This window comes from Sinohyriopsis cumingii, chromosome 3, assembly GCF_028554795.1.
Source record: "Sinohyriopsis cumingii isolate HCF-2022 chromosome 3, ASM2855479v2, whole genome shotgun sequence".
Classification (NCBI taxonomy): domain Eukaryota; kingdom Metazoa; phylum Mollusca; class Bivalvia; order Unionida; family Unionidae; genus Sinohyriopsis; species Sinohyriopsis cumingii.
In genome coordinates, this window is record NC_142963.1 from 73,875,589 (window position 1) to 73,887,751 (window position 12,163).

At 35.6% G+C, this 12,163-nt stretch overlaps 1 protein-coding gene across 1 annotated transcript in view; it reads left to right on the plus strand.

Annotated features, from left to right (window-relative positions):
• Positions 1-12,163, plus strand: part of LOC149803107 (bifunctional heparan sulfate N-deacetylase/N-sulfotransferase-like) — a 61,076-nt gene that overhangs the window by 23,143 nt on the left and 25,770 nt on the right. Inside the window, exons 5-8 of the mRNA XM_089952710.1 lie at positions 2,562-2,747; positions 3,303-3,431; positions 8,587-8,769; positions 11,995-12,091. Coding sequence (XP_089808836.1) covers positions 2,562-2,747; positions 3,303-3,431; positions 8,587-8,769; positions 11,995-12,091 — 595 coding nt within the window. The remainder of the gene's footprint in view (positions 1-2,561; positions 2,748-3,302; positions 3,432-8,586; positions 8,770-11,994; positions 12,092-12,163) is intronic.

The window sequence follows — 12,163 nt, forward strand, 5'->3', positions numbered from 1 at the left end:
ATGTATTGACATTACAACCATTTAGATGTCCTCCTAATCTCACAGATTTCACTGTATTGTCATGAAACATGTTACATGTAATGACCATCATCCGAAAATTGACAACTTACTGTGCTCTGCAGATTTTTACCTGAACTGAAACATTACACACATCCATTCTAAGGTCTAGTTGGACCCAAAATGAAAATGGTACAGTTCATATATCCAGTATTTTTATGCCACTGCATATATATATTTAATGGATGGTCATATCAACATGAAGCTTTCACTTAAAGACTTTTTATGGTGTTTGGTTGGTTCTAAATGAAATGGTGCCAGTCAGATATCCAATATGGTCACCACAGCAGCCATCTTACAAATTTTGTTATCACTACTCTTTCTGAATGGAAAGTCATATTGACATTGGGTTTTCACCAGAAGACTTCTTGTGGTGTCTAGTTGGCCTTGGATTGAAACGGTGCCACTTGGTCATCCTCTATGGCCACCACAGCATCATTTTGAGAAGCTCGTTATTGAGAGGCCATCTGACCAGGATATTTATTTTTCTTGTATCAGAAGATACGTGTATATTATTCCCCCAGTGGAATGTTTTGTAGCATAAGGCCATAAAAAGTTCTCCCCCAGGCTTCCTTAAAATCTCAGTATCAGCTGGACATGACAGCCAATTCAAAGGTTTTGACCAGAACATAGTCGCAAGCAGCCAGACATCGGTCATGGGATACCCCAAATAGCATTATATGAAATTACCTTTGATTTGTTTATCCCTTATTACTGTCAAATACACCTATATAACAAAGTAAAATTCAGATGACTCTTTGTCTGGTTTACAGGTTATTTCTTTGGTGTACATGTACAATCAATAAAGGTGTTGCTGACTAAACTTAATTCAAAGGTGACTAGGTCTAGCCAACACAATGTTTCTCTCAGGCAGTCAGTAAAAGTTTCATCGACTAAGCTTGTTACAGTTCAATTGCCAGAAGTCTATACTGATCACAGTTGGTTGGTTAAATAGGGGTAGGGAATGGCAATTTAATCTTTTATTGAACAATATTGAAGTAAATTTCTTTTATTGGCTTGTTATTCTAAAATTTATATATGCCTAGATGCAACAGTAATAAGTATCAGTTTTACTGCTTGGAAGAGTACTACTTATAATGTTAAAGCATAATCATAATTGGGTTGAAAACTAACCCTTAGCCATTGTTTGCAGACAAGAGATTTGCTGTACTTTACCATGAAGCAACATGTTGATGGATTTTCAGCAGCACTGGAAGCTCTGAACCTCAGAGATACATTCCATTTTGGGCTCCACTCCTGTGAGTTACTTACAACCATGCACAACAGTAGTTGCTTCAAAGGGGTAGAACTGAAGTGTTCGTCACATGACAATGACTTCCCATCCAAAGCAGTAAAGTGTATACAGATTAGTCATGCAAACATACATGATAGATTCCCAGACCATGTGATTTTGTTAATTTGATCATATGTTTTCAATTTTCTAATGACTCTTTATGAAGATAAACCATTTTCAGAGAAATCATCACTTTGTAATTTGCAGACACATATGAACTTCCCTCACAACCCCTAATAATTTCTCACTAGATATCAAGATTTTTGTTGAAAAACAAGATGCATGCAATGACTAATAACTTAAACACTTTTTAATCAGCCTATTAATAGATGAAGTTCTCACGTTACAGGTAACATGTTTTCAAGTATCATGTTTTCAAGTCGGTCACCTGTGTGGTTAATGTTTGGAAAAATTCCAGAGACAGCAGAACTTCACGGAAGACAGAAAGACCCTAAAATGCAATAAAGAAATGCTTTCATACATATCTCAGTTATAAATTCTGCTTTTTCAACGCCAACACAAAAATCAAGTTCCTACCAAGGCAGTTATAAATTAAGCTTTTTCAATGCCAACACAAAAATCAAGTTCCTACAAAGGGATGGATCAAAGGATCATAGTTCTAAAAGAGTTGTACATATACAGGTCAGTTCCTCTCATATCTCAAGGTTTGAAGTGGCTTTTTCCTATTCTCTGCTGAACAGAGTCACAGTGACTTCCTGGTTTAAACAATTGACAGAAGGGTATGATATTTCTTCCCACCATTGGATCAACTACTGTGGTGTGTCCTTTGGCAAGACACTTTTCTCGACATGCCGTAACACAATATAACTTTGAAGTGTTGCTGTACTATTAAACGCACAAACCCCACCCATATACACTAATGTTTCCTAAATAGTAGAAGAAGAGTTTTGACTACAAAAATGTGTGCAATAAGATTTACTACCATTAAGATTTCCTTGAAAAACATTGCAGACAGGGATATTATCGCATGACTGAAATGCAGAAGTGACACCTAAGATTAATAAAATGTGTTCAGTTTATGCATGAAAACTTCACTTGCATACTTGATGCATATTTTACATAAACTTGTATGAAAGATTATCTTACCTTGGTAACAGCACATTTGGGAAAATTGACTTGCCAATTATGTACAAGTCTCAGCTCATTTTTCTGGACAGGTCATAAAATCCCACATATTTTCATATTTCAGGAAAAGGGGATTGCAGTGGTACATCAGTATGCTGTTGCCCCTCATCACTCAGGAGTCTACCCAGTCCATGAACCCCTGTATAATGTCTGGAAAAAAACCTGGGATATCCGTGTCACAAGCACAGAGGAATACCCCAAACTACATCCATTCTACATCCGAAGGGGATTCATTCATCAGGGTATCATGGTAATATTCAACAAATAAGTTTTTACTTGCTGTCTCTGAATAAAAAGGGAGAAAAAATTTATGAGTTTAATCCAGTTGTTAATGTCAACCATTTAATATGGAGATAAAATTATTCAATTGTAAATATAACTTATTATTGTCTATAAATATTTTCCATAAAAAAATCTTTCTGTAGCAATTGGTATTCTGATTAGGTTTTTAAAGATATACTGTTGGAAGAGTTTTCTTATACAAAATACTTGTATAATAAAGCATAAAGTTAAGTAAGATTTATTCATTTTGTCAAAAAGTTTGTAAATTAATGTTCAGAAGCACAGATGGTAATGTACATTGGTCTTTTGGGTTATAGAAAAACAGAGTTTCCTCTTGAAGTACTAATCATAGTTAGGTAACTGTTATGATACATAGATCTTAAGACAGATTCAGAATGGGGATCGGTGGTGGATATCTGTCTTTAGTTCCTGACCAGACAGACTAGCTGACAGTACCTTCATTCACATACAAAAAATGAGCATAACTTTCTAAAAATGTACATAATTTTTTTAACACTGTCAGGTCCTGCCTAGACAGACATGTGGACTGTACACTCACACAATCTATATTGATGAGTACCCTGGTGGTCGGGAGCATCTGGATGACAGTATTAAGGGGGGAGAACTCTTCCAGTCCTTCCTGTACAATCCGGTGAGCAGTTTAAATTGCCTGGTATTAATACAGATTGAACTAATGCAGTTGAAACATCATGCTGACTGATTATTTTTTGTGTGTCAGCATTATTCAGCTGTCTTTTTAGTGATTTTAGTTAGTTGTAAAAAGTTACATTGAACTTGCTTAACTCCCCTCCTTGCAGGCTCCAGGATGTAGGATAGACTCAAGGTGTCACCCTGCATATTGTGAGAGGCAACTAAAGGAGGCTGCCTTTTTTGTCATGGGTTGTGTTCCATGATGATGATCAAGCTTAGACGATCTTGAATTTTTTTGAAAGAGTGGTTTATAAAAAATTATTGACTTTATTTTTTAAAAATGTTACCCTTTTTGCCTTTATCTTTGTTTGTTGTGCATGTTTTTGAATACCTAAACTTATCTGGAAGTATATGTTCAGGATTGTCCTGATGTGTCATTAAATGTACGTATGTACATACATACATACATACATACATACATACATACATACATACATACATACATGCATGCATGCATGCCCTGCACTGCACTGCACTGCACTACACTACACTACACTGGTGGTGTTAGTTAATCTGCTCCACACTTGTTCTGTGCTGAAGTGCTGTAGTGGAGGAGTAAGTTCATATCAGCTCACCACTTTGACTCGGAGTAAATGTGTTGTGTACCTCCTCCATATAGGAGGTTGAGAGACAGTAGATAATTCATATATGAATAGCCAATGTGTAAAAACCACCTATGGAAAGACCAAAACATAAGAGTTATTCAGAATCAGGTACCAATGAATAATTGTCTTAATGATGAATACAGTTATGGCCAGTTTCTAAAAAAATCATTTTATAATCATCATAGTCGTAGTACATGTCTGTTTAGAAATTGTTGGGCTGCTTCTATACATGACCTCTGTTTGCCTTTATTGCCAGAATAACAAATATTCATTTATCGAAATTCAGTTTAAACAATTTTGCTTACCAATTTTCCATCATGATCAAGGGAAAGTAGATATGGTCATTTCTAGATTATTTAAAAGGAATCTGATTTAGTAATGCATACTTGACAAAAGGTACTTATATTGGCTTCTCTTGAACAGCATACATCTATTCTAATGTAATCCAGTGACACTTTAATTCCAAATAGCAACTAGTGCTATTTAAAATAAATGAAAGAACAGAAAACACAGAATTTACTCTGAAATGCAAACCACATGCTTGGTTCTTAAGCAGAAATAGTGGTGCATACTGTCAATAACACATATTCAGGGATTGGATTGTACACAACTTTAAGCCAGCTTGGATTCTGATGTACTAGGTGGGGTCCCAGTTGGCCAAGTGGTATTAAGTGTTCACCTTTACCAATCACTGCCATCTCACCTCTGTCCATGTCGGTCTGAGTCTCAAGCTTGGCTAATGTGGGCGTATGATAACCGTGTCAGTAGCTTCAGTGGGTCAGTGGTTATTACTGGGCTTTTCCTGGGTTCTCCCTCCACCAGTTCTACTGTCCAGAATGCATAGCCTATCTTGTTCTTAGAAATGGCATTAAGCCCATAACAACAACTGATATTTAGGGATTTCATGTGTACTTTTTAAGGGACATGATTTAAGTGCAGTAACCATCATGAACATTGTTACAAATTATTAAAAAGAATTAGCAACAAAAGAAGATTACAGTTTCGGGTTCTGGCTTGGGAATGGTGTCGTTTATATTACACTAAGCCATGTAACTTGGGCCATTGTATTTAGTAGTCCCAACTATATTATAGCCCAACAATTAACAGCAGAAGTTTGATAATCTTCTTTAATTAAACTGAATTAAATTTATTTACGAAATGAATAATTGGGAAAATTTTCTTGATTCCAAGATCTCTCAGCCCCTATCTCTCCCTCTCTCTCCTTTATAATTAGGTTGCAGTCTCATATGTGGATAGACTCAGTTATTTTCGATGAAAGAAGGGAAACACCTTTTACCATCAATTGTAACTTGTTTGCTTGCATTTTCTTGTTTTGGTCTGAAATCTACAGAAGTCAAATCTGGATTTATGTGAGGATGAATTTCCTCACAAACCTGGGCAGAGTCTGTACTCCCCTGTTAGGTTAAAAAATGATACTGTTTCTCATAATGGCCCTTTTAGAAAAAAATAATTGTTGGTGTGTCTTTACCTTACCTGTGCTCTGTGACAGACTGGATCCACTTATTGTACCCTCTCCAGCTTCTATCCTGGCAAACTTTGAATCACAGAAGGACCCTTTTTTGCTGCTTCAGGGTCCTTGGTTGTATGAAGAAGCATTCCTTCATACAAAGAAGTTGGGTCTGTTAGGAGAGTTCTAGTCCTTCAGGACTGTGTCATTCTTGTTGGGTCACTGCGTGTGGTTCTCGTCAGAAAACACACCAATAGTAATGTACCTCAGGGTTTAGGAGGTACTCATGTCCCTTTTGCTTTGTGTGAAAGTTTGACCCTCTTTCATTAAGAAAAGGGCAGCTACCAAGGAAGTCACAAAGGGAATTTATCATGTGTTTTTTGAGCCTTTAAGAAAAAGAGAAAAAAAGGATGAAATAAGCACTTTTAAGAACTGCTTAGTGAGGTTTCCTTCACATCTCTATTAGAGTCGGTTCTCTTGCTTGCTTTAGCCTGAACTAGGAGGAGGGCTGTGCTTTCTACCTTTGCAGTAGCAGAAGGTGGTTTATGGTTCAGTGATGGTTATGCAGACAAGCCAACCCTCATGATTTTGGTGTGAATTTCACAACTCAGGATAGTGATTCACAGATTCACGCCACATGCAAACAAATTACGAATTCCCAAATTCTCAATCTGCTTAAATCATGAATAAAATAAATTTTATCCTGTTAAGTACAAGTAAAAATAGCAGCTGTGGTCAGTCATACCCATAACGGTCCTGTATTGCTAGTTGCAGTGTTAGTAAAACTAGATTCAGTTGTTACAATTTGCCCTGTAGCAAGCAGTTTTTGGAACAGAAGTTTTACGAATTCCCGAATTCTCAATCTGCTTAAATCATGAATAAAATAAATTTTATCCTGTTAAGTACAAGTAAAAATAGCAGCTGTGGTCAGTCATACCCATAACGGTCCTGTATTGCTAGTTGCAGTGTTAGTAAAACTAGATTCAGTTGTTACAATTTGCCCTGTAGCAAGCAGTTTTTGGAACAGAAGTTTTACAAATACTCCTGAAAAAACACAGGGCCTAACTGATTCTTTTTTAAGGGTCACATGTACATACTCGTAGCAACAAATATTTTTTGTATAAAACAAACACCAAATGAAGACACATTTTAGAGTGTAGTAATTTTTCAGATATTGAAAGATAGCATGTATCATAATTTGCTTGAGTATATGTTTTTCCACACATGCGCCAGCACCACTAATTGTTAATCGTTCGACGTTTCATCTTATGGATTAATACCATTTTATAATTAAGCTAAACACCAGTTAAAATGTTTTCACCTTCACGGAAAAGATATCTATTCCACAAAAAGTGAGATATAAATAGGAGTATAACAAAAAATTTGCCTTGCATTCAGCTATCAAACAACGATGTAAATTATGCTTTTCATACAGTACTTTGCCAGGAATTTTAGATTTGGGAATGTGCACAGAGGCTGATATCGTTGCTTACAATTTACCAGTCATACTTGTACTATACAATGTTATATAGTACATGTATGACAGATAAATTGTAAGTAATGATACGAGCTCCTGTGGGCATGTGGCAGAACAATGTGAAAAAGCACATAGATATTGGAAAAAGGAAGAGCACCCAGCAGATTTCATCTCTGGAGTGCTTTAAACCACCTACTCAAGTTCTGCAAGCTACCAGTGCTGAAGCATTGTTTGTGAGTTTTCTTGTTGAACATAACCTGCCTTTCTCAGTTGGAGATCAGCAACAGTGACAATGAAAGAGTATTTCCCACTATGCAAATAGTTCTGGATGGCTTTTCCCACTACATAAGTAGTTCTGAATGGCTTTTCCCACTACATAAGTAGTTCTGGATGGCTTTTCCCACTACATAAGTAGTTCTGGATGGCTTTTCCCCACTACGTAAGTAGTTCTGGATGGCTGTTCTGCTGTTTAAACATGAAATTTTCAATTTATGAATACTTTAAAAAGCCTTGTTCTAACAACTGAAAGATTTTGCATTTATAGCAATTATTAGAGCATTCATTTACATTTTATCTTTTCATTGTGATTTTTGATTGTTGACCAAGCCCATCTTTTCTCAGATTTTCTCTTAATTCACGCATTGTTTTCCTGATGCAGTGTATCCCCTAGGGGTGAAAGACTGAGAGTCAAAAATCCCCTTGGTATGAGAATTGGGGGTCAGACTGAGTAAAAAAACAATCTTTGGCATCAAAACTGGGGGTCGAATTAAAATTTTGGAGTTCCCTGAAGCACAAATGAGAGTAATGGGAAACACTGCTGATGAATAAATCTATTAAATCTTTAGAGGTAATTCTATATATCATCACTGACAAAATGCCCATACATGCCTTAAACACACACAACTCCTTTGGATCAAAACAGTCAACCAAAATAAGTAATGAATGTGTTGATGCTAATTTTATAGCACGTGGTTGCTACTTAAACCTTACAAGGAAATCTTGATTTTCTTGTACTTGATAACTTGTTGCTGCATGGTCATTATCACATACTTTAGTGGGCTAAATGAGTCTGAAAAGTGTATCTTACATGGAATTTAGTCAGCACAACCATATTGGCATGGAAAGGGGATATTTACCAATGTGAATATGTTGCAGCGGTAGTTTGAACTTACTGTGATGAGATTTAATCTTATAAAATTTACTAAAATAAGAATCATTTCAATACACATTGTAGGTATTACATCAAAATATGGTACAGCCTGCTTCCACATGAACCAGAAGCAATTCCCATATAAAGTAAAAATTGTTAATGTCTCACATTATAACAGCATTTTGTGTATAATTTTCTCATAATATAAGCTTATGTTTTCTGCTCATTTCTCTGTATCTCTTGTTCAACTTTATGTACTTTCCGTGATGACTTCTGGAAGTAAATACTGTTTAAATCAATTCCCATAATTTTTAATTACCTAGCAATGACTTATTTGTGCTCAGTTTTACTGGAATATTAATCCAAATGTTTTAATTAATGTTTGTCTTTGTTCAGATCAACATCTTCATGACCCATCAATCTAATTACGCCAATGACAGATTGGCCTTGTACACCTTTGAAAGTGCCATAAAGTTTGTGCAGTGCTGGACAAATCTGCAGCTAAAGCAAGTACCCCCGTTAGAGCTGGCTATTAAGTACTTTGAAATGTACCCAGAGGAAAAGACTCCAATCTGGAAGGTAAAAAGCTTGGTCAAGTATTTGGTACCATTATTTATAGTAATTTTATCTGCCTAATTCATTAGCAGATTTCAAAGCAGCACTGATCTACCACCAGATGTCAGTCCCTATCTTATATCTGTTAGGTGTGAATTGTAATCATTAAGACCTGTTGATGGCAGTGTGTGAATTGTGTTTATTATTTAGACCAGAACCAGTCTTAGCTTATGTTAAGTGTAAATTGTGTTAGTCATTAAGACCAATCTTATTTCTGGCTTAGTGTGAATTTAAGTTAATCATTACGATGAATCTTATCTCTGGCTAAGAGTGAATTGTGTTAATCATTAAGACCAATCTTATCTTGCGTTAAATATGAATTGTGTTACTCATTAAAACCAATCTTATCTCTGGTTAAGTGTGAATTGTGTTAATCATTAAGACCAATCTTATCTCGCGCTAAGTGTGAATTGTGTTAATCATTAAGACCAATCTTATATGTGGCTTAGTGTGAATTGTGTTAATCATTAAGACCAATCTTATCTCGTGCTAAGTGTGAATTGTGTTAATCATTAAGACCAATCTTATTTGTGGCTTAGTGTGAATTGTATTAATCATTAAGACCAATCTTATCTCAGGCTGAGAGTGAATTGTGTTAATCATTAAGACCAATCTTATCTCTGGCTTTGTGCGAATTTTGTTAATCATTAAGACCAATCTTTGGCTAGACGTGAATTTAAGTTAATCATTACGATGAATCGTATCTCTGGCTAAGAGTGAATTGTGTTAATCATTATGATAAATCTTATCTCATGCTAAGAGTGAATTGTGTTAATCATTATGATAAATTTTATCTCTGGCTAAGTGTGAATTTAAGTTAATCATTATGATAAATCTTATCTCTGGCTAAGTGTGAATTTAAGTTAATCATTATGATAAATCTTATCTCTGGCTAAGTATGAATTTAAGTTAATCATTATGATAAATCTTATCTCTGGCTAAGTGTGAATTTAAGTTAATCATTATGATAAATCTTATCTCTGGCTAAGTGTGAATTTAAGTTAATCATTATGATAAATCTTATCTCTGGCTAAGTGTGAATTTAAGTTAATCATTATCTTATGCTCTAACATAAAACATCTCAACTACTGAGTAAAACTTAGCTCAGGTTTTGCAAGCTGATTGTTTTATAAATTATTATTGTATAGTTATTACATAGCACACGTTTTGAAACAAGCCTCTTGTTATGTGGTTAAACATTCAGGGACTAATCTTAAAATTTCCTTCATATAGAATTTTATGGAGGGGCAAAATTTTGAGTTTTGTAGATACTAAAGTGAGAAGTTTTATAAAAAGCGGAGCTTGGAGTGCTCAGTTTATCATATCTTGGGGAAGTATTATTCATATTGTTACAACAATGTGCTTCTACTTTTTATATGTCAGTTTCTTTTTACATTAACCATATTATGTTATGGATTTGTTCATTCATCTGTTAACATTTTCTTGTTTGGTTCATAACTTGCCAATGCTTGGAGAGATATTCATGAAAATTTTACCAAAGATATGTCATGACCTGACAATATGTTACTATAGTTAGGCCCCCTGCCTGAAGGTCAAGGTTACTGCAGGAGAAAATATCATTCTTTCATGTGTTTCCTAATTCAGGGTATAACGTTTGACCACAGAAAGTATTTGAATGAAATAGACATTGTGTTTAAAGTGCATGTCATACTGTAGCCAAGAGTCAAGGTCTTGGCAAGGCAGAATAAAATTCTATGGTTTGTATTATTGTCCATAGTGTAAGTTTGAATAGAATGCTTGGATGAAACTATTGCCATTTATATATCATGTATTGTGTGTCACATGCCATACCCATGCCTCTTGCCTCAAGGTCAGCGTCAAAGTCACTGTTAATGAAATTGGAATTTTGTGACTTGTATCCTTGTCTGGAACATGACTTTTGAATTACCAGAGTTATTTTAATGCAACTTAAGCTAATTATAAATATAAATCATGCATAGTCTGTGTCACGTATCATATCCATAACCAACCTCAAGGTCAAGGTCATAGCAAGGGAACATGTAAATGAGTGATCTCTATCCATATATAGATATCTCTTTTAAACTAGTGAAGATATTTTAATGAAACCTCTGCCTTTTATATATCTTGACTTCACAGTGTCTTGCATGTTCACAGGGGGGCCCTGAGTGGCCAAGTGGTCTAAAGTGCTCACCATTATAGATCACTGACATCTCACCTCTGTCTGCGTGGGTTTGAATCTCAGGTTTGGCCATTGTGGGTATGTGAGAAAGCTTGCCAGTAGCTTCTCATGGGTCGCTAGTTCTTTCTGGGGTTTTCCCGGGTTCTTCCTCCACTATTAATACTGGCCGCCATGTATAGCCTATCTTGTGCTGAAAAATGGTGTTAAACTTTACAACAACAACATATTGACAGGTATACACCTGCCTCCAGACAAGGTCACAGCAAGAGATTATTGTAGATTATATGACTGTCATGCCAATGCTGTCCTCTTGTCACATTGTACAAGAATGTTGTCTTATTTAGCAGATTGGAAATTATTGAGGTCCTAAACCTGTAAGCACAAACATAGTTGAAGTTTTTAACAAATTCATATTTGAGATGAGCATTTTTCCAGGGGGTGTTTCCTGACCCCAGGGAGGGGTGTTTCTTGACCTAGACCTTGGCATTGTTTCAACCCATTATTCTACTACGCTCCTTTGGCTGCCCTTGCCAAGATTTCATTTTTTGGTGAACACACATAAACAAAAACATGTCATCAACAATACAATGTAATAATCATCTACACATCAATTAAAGCGCCTGTTAATTCAGTCGATAAAAAACTGTTCTTGTTAGAGAAAGTTTCATTGGATTATTTAGTCAGCATGCAAGGTCATGTTGGATAACAATAGCAAGTAAAATTTACTCACACTCAGGGTGATTAGTTAATCAAGTTCATACATACTCATGAGAAACAAGGAAATCTCCACATGGGCTGCCATGGGTGATATAGGGGCATTGCAGATTATTGCCCATGACTTGCAATGACGAGTCACTGGGTAATAGCTTGGAAACTTTTGAGGTTCTACTTTACTTATGCAACTGACATTTGGTCCCTAATGTCATCCTTGGATAGGGATGTGAGTTAACATGGGGATGGCAGTCATAATGGAAATGTGTTTTCAAAATAATCCTAGTTTTAAGATGTCCTTTTTTTTATTGTTTCAGAATCCTTGTGACTACAAGCGCCACCAGTCTATTTGGTCAGCAAACAAGACTTGCAAGCGACTGCCAAACTTTTTGGTCATTGGACCACAAAAGACAGGTTTGAGTCAATCATAAGGTTTTAAATGTTAAATATTAATAATTCGCATTTGGTAAAATCTGGAAAGCATTA